The sequence below is a fragment of the Amblyomma maculatum genome, chromosome 11 (assembly GCF_055883805.1).
Source record: "Amblyomma maculatum isolate TAMU_Amacu chromosome 11, ASM5588380v1, whole genome shotgun sequence".
NCBI lineage: Eukaryota > Metazoa > Arthropoda > Arachnida > Ixodida > Ixodidae > Amblyomma > Amblyomma maculatum.
In genome coordinates, this window is record NC_139354.1 from 14237953 (window position 1) to 14259050 (window position 21098).

The 21098-nt window shown below is 46.5% G+C and overlaps 1 protein-coding gene across 1 annotated transcript in view; it reads left to right on the forward strand.

The window, feature by feature from the left end:
* Positions 1-21098, forward strand: part of Ptp10D (Protein tyrosine phosphatase 10D) — a 183640-nt gene that overhangs the window by 132392 nt on the left and 30150 nt on the right. Inside the window, exons 8-16 of the mRNA XM_084583582.1 lie at positions 216-381; positions 2908-3168; positions 6412-6555; positions 7808-7933; positions 8491-8633; positions 13576-13717; positions 14307-14585; positions 14775-15056; positions 20070-20197. Of these exons, the coding sequence (XP_084439708.1) occupies positions 216-381; positions 2908-3168; positions 6412-6555; positions 7808-7933; positions 8491-8633; positions 13576-13717; positions 14307-14585; positions 14775-15056; positions 20070-20197 (1671 nt within the window). The remainder of the gene's footprint in view (positions 1-215; positions 382-2907; positions 3169-6411; positions 6556-7807; positions 7934-8490; positions 8634-13575; positions 13718-14306; positions 14586-14774; positions 15057-20069; positions 20198-21098) is intronic.

Sequence of the window (21098 nt, forward strand, 5' to 3'; positions counted from 1 at the left end):
GCAACAGTTTCCGTTTCCTTGAGAAATGACATCACAGCGGCTTTCAATCACGCTGACTCATCTGAAACTCCATCTTAGCAGGGCGTTGGTTAGCATTTTATAACTTTTTATTGCATATAATTAGTTTTTTGAAAGGATGCCAGACTTCCTAACTTTCAGCACACGGTGGCCGCTGTGGTATCAACTGTTAGAAATAGCATGGGGTTTTGTTTCAGGTTCGTTACAATGAGCTAGAATCCTTCAACAGCGACAGCCTGGAGACAGTCAAGAATAACTCAGTCTTGCTGAAGGGCCTTTTGCAAGGCCGAAACTACTCCATCAGCGTTGTCGCTGTCAGCAAGGGTGTAGTCAGCAAGCCAGTCTTCACCTACCAGTCAACACGTAAGTGTGCAATATACTTCTTATTTATACACACGAAGGGAGAGAGTCCGAACATAAAAACGTCGTGCAAACATGAAGTGTGCAATGCCCTTTTTTTTGCATGTTAGCTGTGAAGCAAGTCTGCTTCTTTTTTTTTCTTTTTTTTTTCTTTTTGCATGTTATTTCAGAAGCTTTTTCACAACTAATACACGATCGTAAGAAAGAAAACTACGTGTACAGTGCGGTTAGATAAATGTATTAGAAAACTTTTGCGTTGCCTACGATGGAATATTCCGAGCATTATACAGGTATGAATATCGTTACAGGTATGAATGTCGATCATGGTCCGTATTTCAAGCTTGCGTCGTTCGTTTTAGTCCTCACCCCGAGTGTTCTCGCAAATACCAGAATGGGATGTCAGTTTGGTTGCCATCACTTCCGGTTCCGGTGTTTCCACCAATCAGATCAGGACGAAAACAAAACTTCCGAAGACGACGCAAACTCGGAATACGGAACAATATGTCACTGATCCGCGCATGAAATATGGAAGCCCCATTATTTCCTTTTTTTTTTTCAGCGCAATGCTTCCAATTTATTTTCCTTATCTCTTTGCTGATTTGCAAGTTTGTTAAGCTATGCAAAGAGAGAAGAATAACAATTAAACAAAAGAAAATGGTATAGATCAACGTTCTAGCTTTACCCTAAATATCTCAGCGTGAAAGCAAATTTAGGCTTCCCTCAGCAATTTCGATTATGTATTCAACCAAGCAAATGAAGGCTTAGACAGACTCTGTTAAGGAATGAGTGGGTATAGTAATGCATTATACAAAGCTCTATTTCGGTGATGGCTCTGCGGAACAATGGTAGCAACGCATGGTGTAGTACATTGACCATGTCTAGTAGATGTCGCGGCAATCCCGAAATTTCACCTTGTAATGACCTTGGATTTCAGCGTTGGTAAGTTTAGTTGAGCTCAGGGGAAAATTGGCTTGACCCATGCCCACAATTGTGTTAAGGCGTTCTCAACACGGCCTTGACCCACCCCCCAAATTTAATTTGAACATTGCGAGAACTTTAAGACAGGGACGAAGAAAGGACGGAACACCACAGCGCTGTGCCCCACCAGCTGTGATGTCCCGTCTTTTCTTAGATCGTGTGTTTCTCTATGTTCAATTTTTAGCAGCCATAAATTAACCAGGCCGATCAGCCACGATCAAGAATTTAGTTATCCAAGTCGAAAACTGGCTTCACCACTCCCATAATGGACTTGGTGCGTCCTCGAGATTTGGTTATCTCACCCTCCAAATTAGGTCGGAATGCATTTAAACGTGGATAATAATAATATAATAATTCGTTGAGAGGAAAGAAAAAGCGCAGTGTCTGTCACACTTGTTCTGTGGACACCTGGACCGCACCGTAAGGGAAGGGAGGAAGGTGGAGTGAAAGTGGTAAGAGGAGCCTTAGTGGGAGGGCCGTGGAGGAATTTCGGTAACATGGGGAGCTTTAACGTTCACTGACATATTGAGCAGTATATGGACGCCTCTCCGTTTCCTCTCCATTGAAACGCAGCCGGTGGCAGTCTGGTTCAGACCCTGATAATCTGCCACAGTGGTCTGGCATCTTAACCGCACGCCACCGCTGCGAGGCTTCAATGCGGATGGGCAGTCTAAATTTCTACGCTTTCCTACATGTTGTCTGGCGGAGTCAAACCGTTTCACTTTTTAACGCGGTAACGTTAGGGAGCTCGTGTCGCAGAAAAGCCGGTGTCGTCGGCGGCGTTTGCCGTGAGCGATAAATCCCGGCATGCACTTCATAAATAAAAAGCAACTTACAAGATGGGCTGGGTGGGAATCGAACCAGGGTCTCCGGAGTTTCAGACGGAGACGCTACCACTCAGCCACGAGTTCGATGCTTGAAAGCGGTACAAAAGCGCTTCTAGTGAATGCGGTGTTGCCTTAGAAACGTGCCGTAGAACGTTATACTGCGGTGTATATCGGTAATTATGAGCATGTTACTTACAGAAGTCGCAGTTACACGAGTAGCGAAGTACGTTTCCGCTACATTTCTTCTTCGCTCTGCGCACATGCAGAGCCATCTTGCGGCAAACACAGAAGAACCCCTCCTCGCAATGTGCGGCGCTGCCCCGACAGGTGGCGCGCCACTCGCCCCTGACGTTTCGCCGTGCACCCTCACGGGTTGTAGAATCAAGCGTCTTTCCTTTCTTTAGATCACTCAAGAGCATACCGAGCGAATGAGTGGGCGGTGCGAACGAGGTGCAATAACGCTATCGCGTTCCACTCTTGAAGGCGAAGCTTAAGCGTCCTCCAAATTTTTTTTAACAATCACCTTTTACAGAAACTCTCAGACTTGACACGCGCTATTGCTTGTCTTGTGTTATTCTACCCTATCGTTGTCCGATTATTTGGTCACCGTTATACTCTCTCAAACTTTCTGCAGCAGACTGCCTTGATATGAGCCGTGTAGCATTATCGTGTTAGCAAAATTAGCGAAATGTGCAACCATTTCTCGCAATCTCTTTTCTTGTAGGTCCGGCGTCACCCGTTATCGAGGCGCTGGAGCCCGTGGGTCAGCACATGAACGTCTCGTGGAAGTCGGATGTGACGAGCCGGCAGGATTCGTTCGCTGTCGTCTACGTGCGCAACGACACCGGCGAGCGTCGCCAGGAGGACACGCGGCAGAATTGGCTTCTCCTCAACAACCTGTACCCTGGCGCCAGCTACCAGATCCGTGTCTACGCCGTCAGCCACGGGCTGTGGTCCGAGCCACACTCCTACTACCAGACTGTCGGTGAGTTGCTGATGTGACTTTAACGGTTAGATTAATATACAGTGTCGACTACTTACGATGTACCCGCTTATAGTGCAGGACCGGTTATAACGCGGCTTTTGCCCGCTACTGGTCCGCCTTCCATAGAACTCAGTGTAAAGTCATACCGCTTATTAGGCACGCACGCGAAGCGTAAGACTGCTTATAATGCGTTCTTAAAATGCTCCCGGTGACAGCACGGAACAGCAATTGGCGCACCTTCCTGCTTAGCATAGCACATCGCGCACCACCCCAGCCAACACATCGTCGCCGTCGCCGCTTCTACTGGGAGCTCCCGTTAACCCTAAACTGACCGCTCGATGGAAGCTACGTACGCGATCAAAAGCATGCAAATATGCTAAGTGCCGAAGAAAAATGGCTTTACCATTCAATTATTCACTAAATCATGGCACATCTGGCCCACGTATAGTGGCAACATGAGTTTCAACATTCTATTTGCAGGTATAAACAAAAGAGGCATTCTTACCGCTCATACCAAGGACCGCGTGAATCTTATTCAACATGTCATCCTTCAACACATTGTTTTTGTGTTCGGAGTGACGGCTTACCTACAGCACACGATATAGCTTCACGGCATCGATAACTATTTAGGCTGTGGTCGTCACTTATTGAGCCGATGGTTAATTGTGAGTGCGCCGTGGTCATGTTGGTCCCTGAGGGATGCTACCGGTCGACGCCGCGGGCCGCGTCGCCTCAACGTTTTTGCCGTCATATATTGGTACAGGGGCTACTATTGGCTAACAGAAATCGGCGGAGCTTTTCCGGCGGCAAGATTTTGCCCCGGACCAAACTGGCTTCTTGCCGAAATATCCGGCGGCTTCTCTGCCGCGGCAGCGGATTTCGCTCGCTCTCGCCGTCAAATGCTCAAATGTGAACGAGGCTCACGATGTCGTGGGCTACCACATCAGTGCATTTAATATTAAAAAAAAAAGGAATCGTCTTTCAGCCTGACCGCAAGGCTTCTTTTCAAACCAAGAGGTCTCGTTTCTAGACGCTTCACCTTTTTCGTGGGAATGAAAAAAAGCTAAGTAATATTTTAGCAATCGCGTGCTGCACGACTGTGGAGGTTAGCGCGAGCACTTGTGCAGAACTGAGCATGTGCTGATAACAAGCGTACATACATGCAGTTCCGCGGCAGCGGTCGCGCGGTATGCTAATCTAAACGTTCACCGACTCCATTCAGTGGGCTGCTTTTCGTTCACTGATTAATAAGGCGTTTTTAAAGGGACGCATTCCACCTTGGCGTGCTTAACCCAAAAAAAAAAAAAGAAAAATTATGGGTTATAATGCGGTACCGTTTATAGTGCGGATTTTGGCGCCCCCCGCTACCTATATCTTAAGCTGTCTGCGCTCTGCTAGAGTGAAAGAGGCCAGCTCTCGTGAAAGCGTTCCTGTGAGACGGACAGTGAAGTTAAAATATATGTACCGGAGTGAATAGTGGTTAGAAGCATTGCTATCACGCAGTATAGTGAGATAAATGCGAGGACTCATAAACCTTGTCTTACAGAGCAGTCGGGATTCCCGCAATAGCGCCTACTACACCCTTTTTGCATTTCGATTGTTTTTATCATTGAGAGACTGTCCCAGAGTTTGGCAAAAGCAGCAAAGGCGACGCTGACGCCTCTGCGATTTAATAGCTTTGTATGCTGTTGCCTATAGGTAATGTACCGGATGTACAAAATCCAGTGATCATGAAATCCCTAGCATTGCGCATTTGTCGTTCTGCTGCGGCAAAGTATCCTGTTTAAGCACTGGAATCCATGCTCAGATTATTTCTGAATAGGCAATAGCCTTCTAGAGTGCTCAAATGTTCCAACATGGCGGCGTTACGCTGGGCTGGCTCTCGATCAGCTGGCCAAAGGTAAAATGGAGCTAATTTTAAAGCGTCGTTTGGCGGACCATCACAAGGAAAAAATCCGTAGAAACGACAGGGCAGCAGTTGTTATCTGGGGTTTGAAACGGCATGGTGAGGAAGCAGGGCGGGAGATAGCCGACGTGCGCTCCATAGAACGTAAATTGTTGAAATTACATCACCGATGGGAGCTCCTCAGCAATGGGCCGATACGAAAATAGAAGCAGATTTTTTTTTTCTTTTTATTTAGCATTACAGGCAAAAAAGGACTTAGATGTATATAGCCCTCGCAGAAGCAAAGAAAACTTGCCTGCCAAAGTACCTTCTATATGCGAATTGCCTTATAAAGGATTAAAAAGGGAGTAGCGTGTCCTCTATTGCACACTGCATAAGAGGCAAGAAATTCTGCCCAAACCTTGGTGTAGATTTCGATCACTGGGTGTATGTCACGCTATAAATTTAGCATCCCAGGTATAGTTCCACCTCCGATCATATTAATTTTATGCAAAATAACGACCAGCAGCTAAAGCGAATTAAGCCGTGCTTTCGGACGTCTAACTCAGTTTAACCTTAGTTGAAACCCTTCAAATATTTTGGATGTTTTAATGATCAACATTTTAATTGACCCCACGCCGCACAAACTATCGATGCTGCAAAGGTGGGACAGGACTTGTATACACTATTACTGCGCCATCAGTCGGTACAAGTGGCGTCTGACGCCGCTTGTTTTATGTGTTTGTCTTGAAACGTGATCGAAACCTAGAAGTGTACGATGTTGAAGAAGGCCAGCTTTTTGACAAATGCTACTACTGGAATTTCCTCACGGAGAAATCATCCCAGCTGAATATAATTGAGTTACATGATATGAGATTCTACTACTGGCGTCACGCCCATATAACTCACTTTCTGACTCTTACTTAAAAAGCATATGGGAACAGAGAGTTGCAAATTACATACAAATCTTCAAAATATAACATACCAGATAAACTGGGAGAAAAATACTGCAACAGTAAGAACCGCAATGTACCTAGATGCATCTGAAAGAGAGGAAAATGGGTATGTCTGCTGGAGGCCATTGGATAAAATGAAACAACATTAAATCAGTCGTGGTGTGTTGCAGACCTTTCAGACAAATCTTAGGCAGTTGTAACTTCGACACAAGGATGAGTCAAAACAAGAATTCTGTGGATTTTTCCATTTTGCGAATGCTCGTGACCAGATTATTAGCGCAGTTTGAAAATCGCACATCGTGTGACACATATTTTTGCCTTCAGTTATGGTGTTGGTTCCTCAACGTTATAGATATCCATGACATGCTCTAACATGGTTACACCCGCTTGATTGAATCCCAGCCCCAAGGCCTCCGCAAAACCTGCAAATTGCAAAAGCCAGCAACTCAACCCTGATTGTTACATGGAACGCTCCAGCGAACTCACTCGTCGACCATTACGCTGTTCGCTACCGACCCGTTGAGTCTACATACTGGAGAGAGTACGGTAAGCCTCGCGTTGTGATACTTCTAAAAAAAAATCTACTTGTGAGTTTTTGTGTGTGCTTTGTTTTACTTTTCTCGGCGACTGGCACGGCAAGCTTTTGAAACTTTTCAGTACTGCTCGAGAATTTCTAATAATATTTTTTAATGAGTTCTTTTGTGTATCACAGCCGGTTGACGGCATTATTGTTTCAGGCTCGTCATACGAGTATGCAGTCACCTTGCGTACGCCTCACGCACTGTTGATTCCGCTATGCTCGGAACTATTATCAAAAGTATGTGCCCGTTATCTTAGCTATCCTGACTCACGTTTAAATGCTTTGTGGCCGTCAGTTGCGACTCTGAATTCGGATGCTGATGGTGGCTGAGTTTGCTTCATGCTATTTCTGCTGCCGAGTTTGTTTGTTTTTTGTTCCGGGTACATGTTACTCAGAAATAAGACATGGCTTTTAACAGCTCTGCTAGCCTGCTCTTCTGCCAGTCATTGCCAAGGCTGGAATATAACTAAAATTGACACTGTAAAATGGACGAAAGGGGGACAGATAAAGTAAACGAGTTGTTAGTACTGCAGCACGTGTTGAACTCTTCTCAGTGCTTCTTTCCACTCATATTCTTTCCTAATATTTTTGACGCATTGTGATTATAATTATGCTCGCTGTTTGCTTACGTAGCAGTGCCTTTAACAGAACTTTATGAGGTACGTGAAGCACTCGTGCCATCTGAGATTTCCTATTGCAAAATTGGTACAGGTTGAATAAATAGTTGAGCTGTGCAATGGTTGAGCGAATTATGCAGACTCGTGTTCCCAGCCCTTAGCTTGTCAGCTGCCGCATGCAGCATGATGCCTCAGTACCTCATGCCTCTGCCTTTGTCAAATGTGTTTCATTTCATGTTTTTTTTTTTTTTTTTTTTTTTTTGTGTGTGTGTGTGTGTGTGTGTGTGTGTGTGTGTGTGTGTGTGTGTGTGTGTGTGTGTGTGTGTGTGTGTGTGTGTGTGTGTGTGTGTGTGTGTGTGTGTGTGTGTGTGTGTGTGTGTGTGTGTGTGTGTGTGTGTGTGTGTGTGTGTGTGTGTGTGTGTGTGTGTGTGTGTGTTTGTGTGTGTGTGTGTACTTGTTCACCCATCGCTGAACGCCTGACATGTGAGTCCATTTTATTTACGCAAATAAATATTATTCGTGCTCTTCAAACTGAGCTGCTGCTTAAAGGGGAAGGTAGTGTAACAGTATTTCGAACTTGTGCACTTTCTTAATTTTGCAGGCGTCGTCAATACTACCTCAACTGAAATTGACGATCTCATCGCCGGGGAGCGGTACGTTGTTCGTGTGGCAACTGTCAGCAACAAGGTGGAGAGCACTGACTCGCAAGACGTTGAGCAGACGCTGTGTAAGGCCATTTACGCATTCTGCTGGCAGTTTGCTGTTCAGTGCATTAACAGCAGGATAAATGTTGCAATATCTGGTGATGCATATGGTGTTCTGAAAAACATTTCCAAATACATAGTAGCGCACGTACTTGGAAATAATGCGGCGGAAAAGTAGTCCCATATGTTTTCTTTGTATTTATGGAAGGTTATTGTGCGGCCCTCAAAAGTCAGTACTTTCGTAGGATTTTTTGATGTTATTTTATTGCAGCTCATTGTTTGCTGAAATTTTCTTTCAAGTCAAAGCAATTTTTTTCTTCCATTTCGTGTGCAAAATTCTGGTCCAGGTGTTATGCCCGTTTTTAAAATGACAGTATCTGCAAAATATATAATAGGCCATTTTTAATTTTCACCCTACTCGTATTCAGGTAGTCCTAGTACTCACTAGGCATAGCATAGTCCCTAGAATCATTTTATGGTTTTAAGAAATATGATTTTCTGAGCTCCCAGTCTGCAAATTCAGCGTACCCTAAATAAACGCTGCATTGCCCACTTCACGACATTTAATGAAACATTTCAGATCCGAACTCTATCAAGCACGTTACGCACTTTCTTGACTCCCAAAACATCACCTTCGAGTGGATTGCACCCCCTGGACGCGTCGATTACTATATCATAGTCTACAACCCTCTCAATGATCAGAAGAAGCAGAAATCACAGCAGGTAAGTGACTCCGGACTCGAGTTATTAGAGACCCTGAAGCGATATTTGTATCATAGTGCAACAAAACCGTAAATGTACTCATGTGAGTATTCGAATCAAATTCCAAGTGATTTGAATGGGCTGGCGCGCCTTCGCTACTTGTCTTTATTCTTAGACTGTAAGCCCCACTTCTTTTATGACAAAACTCAAGGTCATCTGGTTCAGACCATTTGACCTTGAACTAGCTCTCGCGCTGTGCGGCAAACGTCATTCTCCAGGGTCATTCTTTCATGGAAGCTAGGAGTGCGCATGCACAGTACCATCTGCGTCTTGTCCAAGCTGCACCGTAAAACAAAACAAACAAAAACAAAAACGTTAGATTTCGAACCTGTACCCAGAACGATCAGATCAGCTACCCTGGCCCAGGCACGAGAACACTACTCCCACGTCTCGTGTAAAAGTGCAGTGCACTCCCGTGCTGTGCTGCAAACATCGTTGTCTTCATGAAGTTTCATCTGCACCACTCCATTTAACCTAGGTGAATACGCTATGATGTGTGCCACATGGGCGGGTGCGAGTGCGAGGTCCGCAAGCGCAGTGTCGGGCCGATCCGGGGCATATAGGAGTCTAATCTCGCGAAAGACAGAGATCGCAGCGAAGTAAGACAGGCTGCTGAGACTGTCGAACAACGAGAAGCCAGACTATAGCCCGTTCTCAAGAAGCTTACCAAACGCGGATCGAAGCGAACCAAGATCGAAACGGTGACAGCGCCTGCGGCCGATGGCTGACGCTCGTGAAACTTCGATGAAGGATAGTTGAACTCCTACACTTTTTCTTGCACATTGGCATGCGTTGAGTTCAGGGGGCAGAGGAGGAGCATCCCTTTTTATTCCAATATTTTCGGTGTAGCTTAAAAAGAATTGCTTTGGGAGAGGCCTGATGGAATGCCCATGTTCGTGCGCATTTTTATCGTTTCGGCATGTATCTTTTCGTGATCTTTTTAAGCTTGTTTAATTCTCAATGACCCCCAACGTGCAAGCTCTCCACATGGCTGGAAACGGCAACAATGCAATAGGATTCAAAGGAAGCTGCTTCCTGTGCCATATGCAGCAGTTTCGCTGAGCTGTGTTGCATTCTCGATAAATCAGACTGCTGAATGCTTAAGTACTGCCGGGTCGGATTAGCTTTGCGCCCCAGTGCAAAAACGCAAATGGATCGGGCTGAAGATTTTTGTTTAGAGTACTTTCTATTAGATCTGCCAAAGCTGGATGCTCCATATATCTCCTGTGATCCTCAACAACCTCTGTTTAAAGGGACACAGAAAATATAGTTATTGTCCTATTCTAAGCGACATGTCTATAGAACAGGTCACTGTGAGTATTAGAGTCAAATATAGAAGCGTTGTATGCACCTTATATTATACAAATATCTTTTTAAATTGCTCCTGGTAACTGCTCATGGAAGCTTAGAGTAACACCTCAATGCGTGTTCTTAGCCGCCCCCTTCCCATCGACATTGGCATGGCCATTGGGCCACAGGGGATACACAGTGGAGGAGTTTGGCAAATGGGCGTGGCTGAGCGACGGCCGCGCTCCCGCGGCGTGTGTTGTTGTTGTGGCTGTAGGAAGAAAAGAAAATGCACGGGCCTGCTACTGGCTGTGTAGCCGAGCCAGCTCCGCTGCGTTGTGCGAACAGAAGAGAAAATAGATAAGAAAAGGAAAAAATTGGTCTGGCTTAGCTTCTGGTTAAGCCTAGGATGCAAAGCATACTAGCCTAAAAAATTAAACATTACCTGGCTATACCTGGGTAGCCATTCATAGACAAGACATTACCCCTCTCCCTGGCCGACATCTCGCTGCTCAACTGACTCAACGAGTGCGTCGCCTTTTATACAATTGCGTGACGTCAGTATCTCCTAGCGGTAGGAGCGGGAGTTGGGCCGCTGGCGGAGGCTGCGCGTCCGCAAGCGAGCGCACGAGTTAAGCCGCGTTCAGACTACGTGCGCATCCGTCGTAAGTATCGTATTTATCGCAGTGCGCATAGTGGCTGGAACTCCCGTTTACGTAGCTTGCGACCGCGCATGTTCACACTGGGCCGTTCGGTAAGATGCGTTCTTTACGACCGGCCAATCAGCGCTCTCAACATGGCGCTGGTTAGCAGCGGCTGATAGCGGAGGTCTGGGCTCTTCAAGCTCAAAATGAGATGTGAAAGAAAAGACTGGACACACAAATAAAATACGAAAAAGAACAATGGGTATATTAACAATTAACAACTCGATTATAAATACACTTCGTTTCACACACGCACGTTCGCACACAGTTTTCAAACGTCCGCTCACCGTGTTGACGCACCGCTCACTCCTTCGCACATTTCACGCGCCCGCTCTCACTGTCGACGCACTGCGCACTCCAGCTCGGTGTCCCGTGATCGCACTCTCTCGCACCAAAACAGGCGTACGGTCCGCCTGCATCCCTGCTTGCGATTTTACCAGTGCCCCGGAGCGATCTTGGAGACGGGCCGGGGCGGTGACTCAAAGGCCGTACTACTGACTCCAAACAATGAGCCGGGGCGCGCGGCAGACTCGGAAACGTCCGCGGAACCTCGTCCCCCCTCAGAAAATGCTGTTTTCTTTTTCTCTTTTACGGTGAGCTTCTTTCAAACTTCGACGAGTCCCCACCAGCTCCGTTCTGCGGCCCGACCGCAACGTCTCCCCGCATCGGCCTTTCGCTGCAGGCCAACTGTTTCCTCACTTGTCAACGGAGCCGATGGGCTGCGAGAATGCACGGGGATGAAGCGGGCATCCCCCGCCTCCATAACCTCACTTTTCTAAACTAGAGGAAACATTTGCTTGTTGAGAGCTTGTTCGCGCATGAAAAAACGGATTGATAAACCACTTACTACTTTGACTCAGCGCACTGGCAATTTGCAGCCAGGCATCGTTTTGCACTTCTCTCTGTGCGATTTCAGCTACTCGTAGTAGAGACAGTAGAGAGCCGGCCTCTGCCGAACTTTCTTTATGAGAGGCTGATAATTCCACAGCGAAGATTCCGCACTGCAAATGATCAAGCTGCGGACAGACACAATCACCGACACAGACACAATCACCGACAAAACACCAATAACACTGGCGAGCCGAGACACTGCAGCAGAGTAGGAGCGTTGGATGATGTCGCCTACTAGTGGTTTGCGCGCGAAATCTGAAAGGACCGGAAGCCCCGTGACCGGAAAGGGAAAACCGAAACGGCTGTGCGCATTGGTCGCGCGTAACAGACGTATCTGTAATAGTCGTAAAAGTCGCGGGTCCTCCGACATTTACGCCCACGCTTGCTGCGTACGTTGCGCATTTTACGCTCAATACGACAGTAGTCTGAACAGACACGTTACGTTTTTTGCGCTTACGCTTACGATACTTACGAACGATACGTGCGTTGCGCACGTAGTCTGAACGCGGCTTTACGGTGGCTAGTACACGAGTTGAGCCCATGGAGGCAGAAAAAATGGTTGAGCCCCAGCTTTCACAGCTGTTGTGACGTCATATCACGTGGTGCGCCGATGTAGGTCAAGTGGTAGCTACGCGGCCGCGCGCGGCGCAGCAAGGAAGAGCTCGGTTGTGCGGCTAGTATGCTTCGCATAAAAGAAGAGGGAGAGAAAGACGCGCGCCGCAACAACAGCCGTCGTCCACCACCGCAGCAGTGGTGGGTGCAATGACGGCCTACAACAGATAAAAATTGATGGCTGGCTAGCCCCCGCCGCAAGCGGCGTTGACCTACCGTCCCAGCCCTGTAGGGCCAGGAACTGCCGTGCGGCCCTGTTGATGTCATGAAAACGCATCCGCGCGCCTTTTTTACGTCGCCGCGTACTGTCTGTGCGCGTCAACACTGTCTGTGAGCCACCTGATTTATTTATAGGAAGGGAAAGGCGCGGTAACTGTCTCACTTGCTTTCCGTGGACACCGCAACCGCGCAGCAATGGAAGGGAGGAATGTGGGAATGAAAGTGGAGAGAAAGGAGAGCCGTAGTGGAGGTCTGCGGAATTTCGACCACCTGGTGCGCTGACATCGCACAGCACACGGACGCCTCTTTGTTTCGCCTCCATCGAAACGCAGCCGCCGAGGTCGCACTGCACCACCCCGGCGGGGTGTGAGCAACGTTTTTGGTGTGAGCCACCTCCGCTGCCTGATTGATTTACAAAAAAAAAACTGATTTTTTTAAATCAATCAAGCAGCGGAGGTGGCTTTTTTTTTAAACTGAGTAATTTATAGGAAGGGAAAGGCGCGGTAACTGTCTCACTTGTTTTTCTGTGGACACCGCAACCGCGACGTAAGGGAAGGAAGGAAGATGGGAGTGAAAGTGGAAAGAGAGAAAGAGGAGCCGTGGTGGAGGGCTACGGATAATTTCGACCACCTGGGGATCTTTAACGTGCGCTGACATCGCACAGCACACGACGCCTCTTCGTGTGCTGTGCGATGTCAGCGCACGTTAATGATCGTGCGGACAGAAGAGGGAAAGCAGAGAAGAAAGAAAAAAGAGGGAGATAAAGACGCGCGCCGCAACAGCCGTCGTCCACCACCGAAGCGGTGGCGGGTGCAATGACAACCTACAAAAGATTCGGTGGCAGGCTAGCCCCCGCCGCAGGCGGCGTTGACCTACAGTCTCAGCACCGTAGGGCCAGGATCAACCACCCTTCACCACCTCTCTGTTCACCACCACATGTACAAATAATCATGCAGCACGTGTACTGAATTAACACACGGCGAAAAAAAAAACCCCTACTTTCCTACTATATTTTGCCTAACAAAGATAACCCCCTGACAGTTTTCCTAATTTTAGAGAATATTTTTTTCAGGGTTCCTTTTTCATAAGTTATTTGTACCTAATCTGCTGTTCTATTTTTCGAGAGTTGAGCTTCACCTTCTGTCTTTAATGCTGGTTTTTAAAACGCACATTTTTATTCTGCAATATAGGTTCCTGCCAACACAACACGACCGGGGGACACTGTCAATGTAGTCATTGAAAACCTGAAACCTGGAGAATTATATTCCTTCCGCCTTTACGCTGTCAGCCACGATGTTAGAAGCGAAGGTTTTGGCGTCCAGACGAGAACTAGTAAGAATTCCTTTTTTTCCTCCTTGCTCAAATTCATTGCAATATGTTTTATTGTCTGCCTTTAGCTAGGAATCCATGCTCAAATTGGCCAAAGAATTTCTCGAGGACCCGACTAGCTATATGCATGTATTCTTTGGAACTATATTTTCTTTGTAAGCTATAGTGTGAGCTAAATTGTTCGCACCATGCTGAGAGGTTTGGCAGCCTTTTTCCTTTTTTTTTTCTTAGTCTAACCGTTGAACCGCTTACTTGAAGCTGAAACTTCGAACTCTCACAAATTACTAAGCTTGCGAACTCTGTTTTTCTGGCATTCCTGAGCGAGCTATAACTTATATAAACAATGTATGCTGTGTTTGCAATTACAACAGAAATTATGAAATGAGCTATATTGTTTTAGGATAAATTCTATCTATAGCAATTTTCTTTTGCAACAGAAGTTTCAAATCAGGAAGTCACGAAGTCACTCCTTTTGAGCGTGCAGGTTTGCCCTCAAGGATTTCTGACGAAATTACCTTTGGCTAGGCGCGAGAGTCCAAAAGCAACGTTGGAAGTCATCAGATAAATAAATGTGACTTTTGTCTCCTTGCAGTGCCTGTCATCGACTCTGTAATTAATATAGTCGCCGACGAGCATGAGACTCGGACACTGGGCATTAAGTACACGCCAACACCTCAGCGGCACGTGGTCTTTGACCGCTATCGGTTCCAACTTAGCGATACTGGTATCCCGGCCCAGGAGAAGTTGTCCAATGACACCAACAGGCTGGTGCTTTTCGACAACCTCGTGCCCGGACGATTCTACAACATCAGCATCTGGACAATAAGTGGCGGCGTCTACAGCGTGCCGATCTACCGACACACCAGGCTATGTAAGTTCTGTCTCTTAACGGGTTTATGTTAGAGTGAGAACTTTGCTCAGGGGAACCTCAGATGGGAGCCGCAGATGGGAGCCCTTGAAGCGGGGTTTGAGTGCCCTGAAATGTTTTTTTCTCTCTCTCATGTTTCCTCGAAGCCCTGTCCCTAGAGTATTTAAGCACCTTTTTCACTTGTGGTCACAGTCCCGGACCCGGTGAAGGAGATCAAGGCGCTGACGGTGACGGACACGGCAATCTCGCTCGTCTGGGAGAGCGCAACGGGCGACCGCGACGGCTACGAGGTGCAGTACCTCGACCACCGGGGCGTGCTCGTGCAGAATTTCACGCTGGCCGAGCGAATATCGTACGAGCGCCTGCGACCCCACCACAACTACACGTTCGTGGTGGCTGTCATGAGCGGCTACGACACGTCCACTGTGCGCCGCAGCCTGCCAGTGTCGCGCACATTCCAGACCCTCGAGTCCGGTGAGTCATAGGGTATACAGGTACTAGCGCAGCTATACACTGTTTAGTTGATGAGCATGCACAACGGCAGGTACGCCTCAGTATAGGCACCCGGCACACGCTATAGGCATCGCCACCGTAGAGGCTGCGTTCAGTGCCCCGCGTGGCCGGTTTCTCTACAATCAGCAGCGGTGTGCCGCTGATTGTAGAAGCGGAATTTGGAGCTATTGATGGGGTTGCAAAATTCTTTCGAGGCGTAAACATCAGGAAAGGGACGAAGCTTTTTGAAGAAGGCCATGTACACGACGTGAAGGAGATAATTTCGTGTGATGAGGTCCAAGTAACAGCCCGGCGCGTTGCGCAGGCAAGCATCAGTGCGCCATCAAAAACTCAAATAAAAGGTACAAAATACATTTATCTGCTGGCTTTTAGCATGTTCACTGTTGTGCTGCTAGCATATACCAACTGGCCTGGATTGGCCTGGGTTGCCGCTACATTCTTGCAATTTAAAGTGTGATAGACAGTAACGGCAACAGAAAAGAGAAGAGAAACACGGTTCCTTCATCAGGTGTAACTGCAGGCGAGCTTTTGGCGGTGGTAATGGTTCACCAAAAATAATTAAAGAGGAAGTAAAAGAACGTTGCCAGCCGCGGCAATTGGTATCTAATATCTTAAGCACCCGAGCTGCAGACGGCGGAAAAAAAGAGGGCAGGATGCAGGAGATTTGCAGCTTACCTTATTTTTATTTTTATCCCGCAATTAGTCATACGCCGGGTCGCAGAATGTAGCTTGAGATGTAAGATGGGAGGGGGATCCTCGGTACAGTTTTATGTTTCCTTGCGCCTGCTATGATTCCAGCAAGAGTCTCCTGGTGAGCGTGGCTTCGTATCCAGCATGTTTTTTATTTCCCAAGCCTTTCTTGCGTTGGAATGTCTGGCAGTGTACGGCCACCGCGCTACGGTCTCTGCTCGTTTGTGTGGCGCTGTTCCATTCATTGGAGGAATTTCGCTCTTTTGTAGACTGAGAGGAAAATACTTGGGTATAGTAGGACAGGGGGTGCCCTTCTTCGTTAGATTTTGCCTTTCCCACGAAATGGCTGCTGCACATCTTGGATCTCGCTGAAGGGCACCCAATCCGTGCTGTGTTCACTGCAGGGGTAAACATAAAAACAACTAAGCAGCATACTCTGCTACGCGCATGCAGTCAACGATCTACGATGCCTTTGCTCAACATCATGTATGTACATGCATGGCAAATGCAAAGAAACGTGACTTTTGCGCATTTTAAGACTTCATCAACTACTTACTTCTACAGCATGATGTCCGTAAAAAAACAAGCAAAACAGAGCTTAAACTTACTTTTCGCGATGGACAAAACCCAATGCCGCGTTGGGAAGCCGTAAAATTTGGTTCCGTCAGGCGAATTCATGTTAGTATTGCTGCAGCCTACAACACAGCGGTGTGTCCGACCGTTTTTATGCGGCATTTATGATCGAAAAAGAGGAGCAGAGCTCATTCGTGACGACGCGCTCAGAACGGCACAGCATTGTGGGCGCCGTCATCTGATAGGTTCATGATAAGGAGGCGCTCGGCGCCGCGAGTGGCGCGCATGTCGCTCCGGAGTTAGGAAATGCCGCGGAGAGCAGGCGCGCATTGAGACACTCTATCCGGAGTTAGATGCGCAGGGTGCTTCGCACTTGGCTTATGCATACGTGCAGAAAGCACCCTTTTGGCCAGGAATATGTATTTACTCCTTACGTATCTGCTCTACTAAAAATTTCTCTTGCGAATAAATAATGTGTAAAAATGGCTTTTTTTTTTTTTTTTTTTAGGAAAGAAAAACACTAGAAAGAGTGTGATGTCACGCGGCCATACCTCGGAAGTCAAATGGTCACGAGTTTGGTCCCTCCCCGCGTATTTCGTTTTCCATCTCTGTACAGCACATTACGCGGGCGTCTGCAGCTTAAATAACCTACTTTATATTGGTGTACTATGGCGTTTTTGTTACGCTGGTCCGCGCATGTGCCCGCGTAGCGGTGAGATATATATATATATATATATATATATATATACGGCAATATCACATGGGAGACAGACTCATTACTTTCTACTTTTTACTGGACGCCCCCTGCGGAGTTTTACTTCGCTATGTTCACAGATTACTGTCTGCAGAACGTGTCCACAAAATCGTGTCCTTAGCAGTTGTGAGTAATTGAGAAGTTCAGTTCAGTTCAGGCGTTCAGTCGTGTCCGACTCTTCGTGACCCTATGGACCATGTCACGCCACGCTTTCCGGTCTCTCACTATCTTCTTAACATCACATAACTGCATCTGCAGTGCCTCGAGGATGCCATCTAACCATCGCGTTCGCTGCCTACCCCTTCTCCGGCGACCCTCAACCTTTCCCAACATCAAATCTTTCTCCAGCGACTCCTCTCTTCTCATCAGATGACCAAAGTAGCTGAGCTTTAACTTTAGAATTTGACCCTCCAATGAGCAGTCAGGGTTTATGGTCGACAATATCGACTGATTTGATCTTCTGGCAGTCCAAGAAACTCTCAAGAGTCTTCGCCAGCACCACAATTCAAACGCGTCAATTCTTCGGCGGTTAATGAGGTTAATGAGTAGAGGTTAATGAGTGGTCTCAATCGACAGAGGGCGGCGTAATATTGCGTTCGAAAAATGATTAGGCCAATAAATTAACTAGATATTTAATTAGAACAACTGTTTAACAGAAAAGGTAAGGCACAGTATGTGTCACACTTGTTCTGTGGACACCTGAACCGCACCATAAGGGAAGGGAGGAAGGTGGGAGTGAAAGCGGAGAGAGAAAGGAGTGCTGGAAGTGGATGTGATGTGAGGTCATGCAACTGGAAGTAGAGCCGAAAAAGGGCATAGGAAGGAATTGGCGCGCAATTTGAAAGTACCAAAGACTAAAATGGGTAAACAAGTGAATTAAGCAGGAGGAGGAGGACAAAACAACTAGAAGCAACCAGAAGCAACTGACAGCAGCAGCATCCATGCTTTCGCGTTACTCCAATGAAGATTCTGTAGTGCTCTTTAATTTTTTTTCTCGATGAGATTTTCCTATGTGATAGCAAGTTTCTTTTTTGTTTTTATTATGTCGGATTTCTGCCTCGTGCTATGCGTGTCTGAACCTAAATTCGCAGTTCCGGTGCCGCATTCAGCGCTATCAGCATCAGGCCTCCTACGAGAGAAGGTGCTACCTAGCGATGGCGTCAGTTGACTGTTGCAATAGTTTCGGCAGTTTCGGTTTCATCGCGCTGACCTCACGATATACTAGCGACCTTCGCAACCAGTGCACGCCACACGAGGCTTGTGACGCACGTACATAACCGGCAGCAGGCCGGGCACACCTCGTACAATGTCGGGACCATGAAAGTAGCTCTCGACACATTTTGCACGAGTCTTTCCACCCATGCTGGCAGCTGAATCATGGATGCCTGACCATCATTAGCTGTTCGTTGGTCACGCTTTAAAGAAGCGTGGAATAACAGATGTGCTATGAGGTACCGACGAATAATTTCTACGAAAAGCTGTTTCGAGCAAGGGAGTCATCTCGACAGATGGTATATCGGATGGCTATGATCGCTATTGTTACGACTGAAGCACTTCCCACAACTTTATAATGAACTTATACCATTACACCCAAGTTTATATTTTGGAGAAAGGTTACTTGTTGACATCTCCTGCATATTTTAATTCCTAAAAGCTAAATAAATAAGCTATAGAACCTGTAATAACTTTAAAAGCCCTTTAACCAAGTGGAGATTTTAAACCTTGCTTTTGGCGCATGATGGCCTTAGTCACCAATGTGGCATAAAACACAACACAGCCCCGGACCTGAGAACACTTTCTTGGCACACACGCCATGCTCATGCGCACAGCGCTAGATGTGAACAGACGTGAGCCCTGCGCATGCTAGCTGGCAGCTCATGTGGCACCGTCTCACGCCCGTGTTGAAAGCGGCATAGGAGTACAACAACCCAGGGGAGTTGTACGTATAGCTTCTGGGACGCTTGGCACGAGGTAACGAACATGCAAGCGCAGGGCACATACGTTTTTTTGTGGAGTGATGGGGGAAGGCAGTGCAAACAAATGGTTTGGATGATCACCTAAAACAAGCTGCCATCACTCGCGTTATATCCGGATAAATTTTTTTTTTTTCGTCTTTGCTATCACAAAATTACACCACATATTTTATGTGGTTTTTACGGAACTAGTCTGCTGGCAACAGTGTCAGTGTGCATCCAATAATTGAGGCACATTTTGTGCCATTGCCTATAACGTCATGTTGCTCTGTCACTGAGTGGCTGCATTGGCTCTGCTGCTGTACCCTAAGCCTATTGTAATGGTTGTGTTGAATATGGGGAGCCACAAGGTTAAGGTGGGCATATGAAATTATAGAGACCAAGTGGTTGCAGCTGGAACAGCTATGTTTGTGTTAAAGGGAAGGATGTGGGAGTGGTCTTCACCATGGTGAGAGTGTTATCAGGTTGCTGCTGATAATCATGACTGTGACTGTGCATTGCAACTATATAGGGAACCAGCCAGCTGATTTAGCATTATCCTGCAAAAGTCTCCTTGGTAACAGGATCAAATCATTAACCATATCTAAAAATTCCTCAGGGGGCTCCCTGTCTTGGGACAAATGATGTAACTGCTTGTTATTTTTCTCTCCTTCCATGATGCCTTAATATAAATATGAGAAAGCCAAGTATGTGCATAGGTGTGGGTAAAAGCATATATTGTTTAAATCTACAAAATTCTCAAGGTACTGCAGTATCCACTGCACTTCGAGTATGAGATTTGCAAGCTGCTCAGGAAAAGAAGAGAAAAAGGAAAAATGATAATTATTACAAGCATTTGCCTGTTTAGTGCAAAGTAAACTGCAGGTCATACACAGTTGGACATGAAATGGCGCAGCTGAATCACAGAAAAAGAAAATAGGATTCTCTGACTTCAGGACTGAGACTTTCTCCCTACATATGCTGTTCTTTTTCCAATGTTCACAGTGCCGGGAAAAGTCCAGAACTTCCAACCATACGAGCTTAAACCTAGCGAAATCGTGCTGCAGTGGTCGCTTCCTTCCAGCGAGCAGAACGGCGTGCTGACGGGCTTCAAAATCACTTACTACATGAAGGTGAGGGTATAGTGACGCAATGCGGACAAAAAAAAAGGTCACATTTGGCGGTAAGCTTTATTTAAACACAGCATTTGAGTTGGGTCCTTGCCTGAAGCGGTGGCATTGAAAATCTGGATTGTGCGTGGTGGCAGTGGGACAAAAGAAAGGCAGTTTCGTAAGATCTGCATCAGTAGCACCATCTCTCGATTCTGAAAATTTGGGGAGCACTCTCCATCTCACGCGTTTGCTTTTGTCATTCTGCTATCGACAGCAGTTATACTTCCTGCCAGCGCAGCTTTTATGCAAACGAAACTATAGATTCTGGTTTGGTTTCACTGTATTATATGTCTTTTGATTTGCTATCATCGATTCAGGCAAATCCCACATTTAACCATATTACAAAACAAATCATAGAAATTTCACCCCTGGACGAAACTTGAGCATGAATAAGGCACTGCTTTGAGCAAGGTTATTTTTCTTTGGTTCTCTCTGAGTGGCACAATGCTCCGTGTAATTCCGTTAGTGACCCTGATAGTATACAAAGTAAATAAATATGAAATGTTGAGACAAGTTTCGCTGCAATAAAACATGCAGCTCTAAACTTCAATACATCTACAGAGTTTTTCGCTTAATTAAGTATGCTTTATTTTACTCAGATATCTACTTGGATGTCCCTGTACTTCTTGTGACTACATTATGTGATTTTCTCTGCCTTTTCGAATAAAGAGAAACATTTGCTTAATTTTAGACTCCTAGCCACCCATTCGTGGTTTGAGTAGTGTTGGCCACAGTGACATGACTGGCAGGGTAAATGAGAAGCTAAGTGGAGAATGAAAGCGAATGAATGCGGAGACTTTGGAGAATATGGAAGTACTACTTCGATATAGGAGGTAGTGCCAGTACGAAAGTGTAGGAGGGT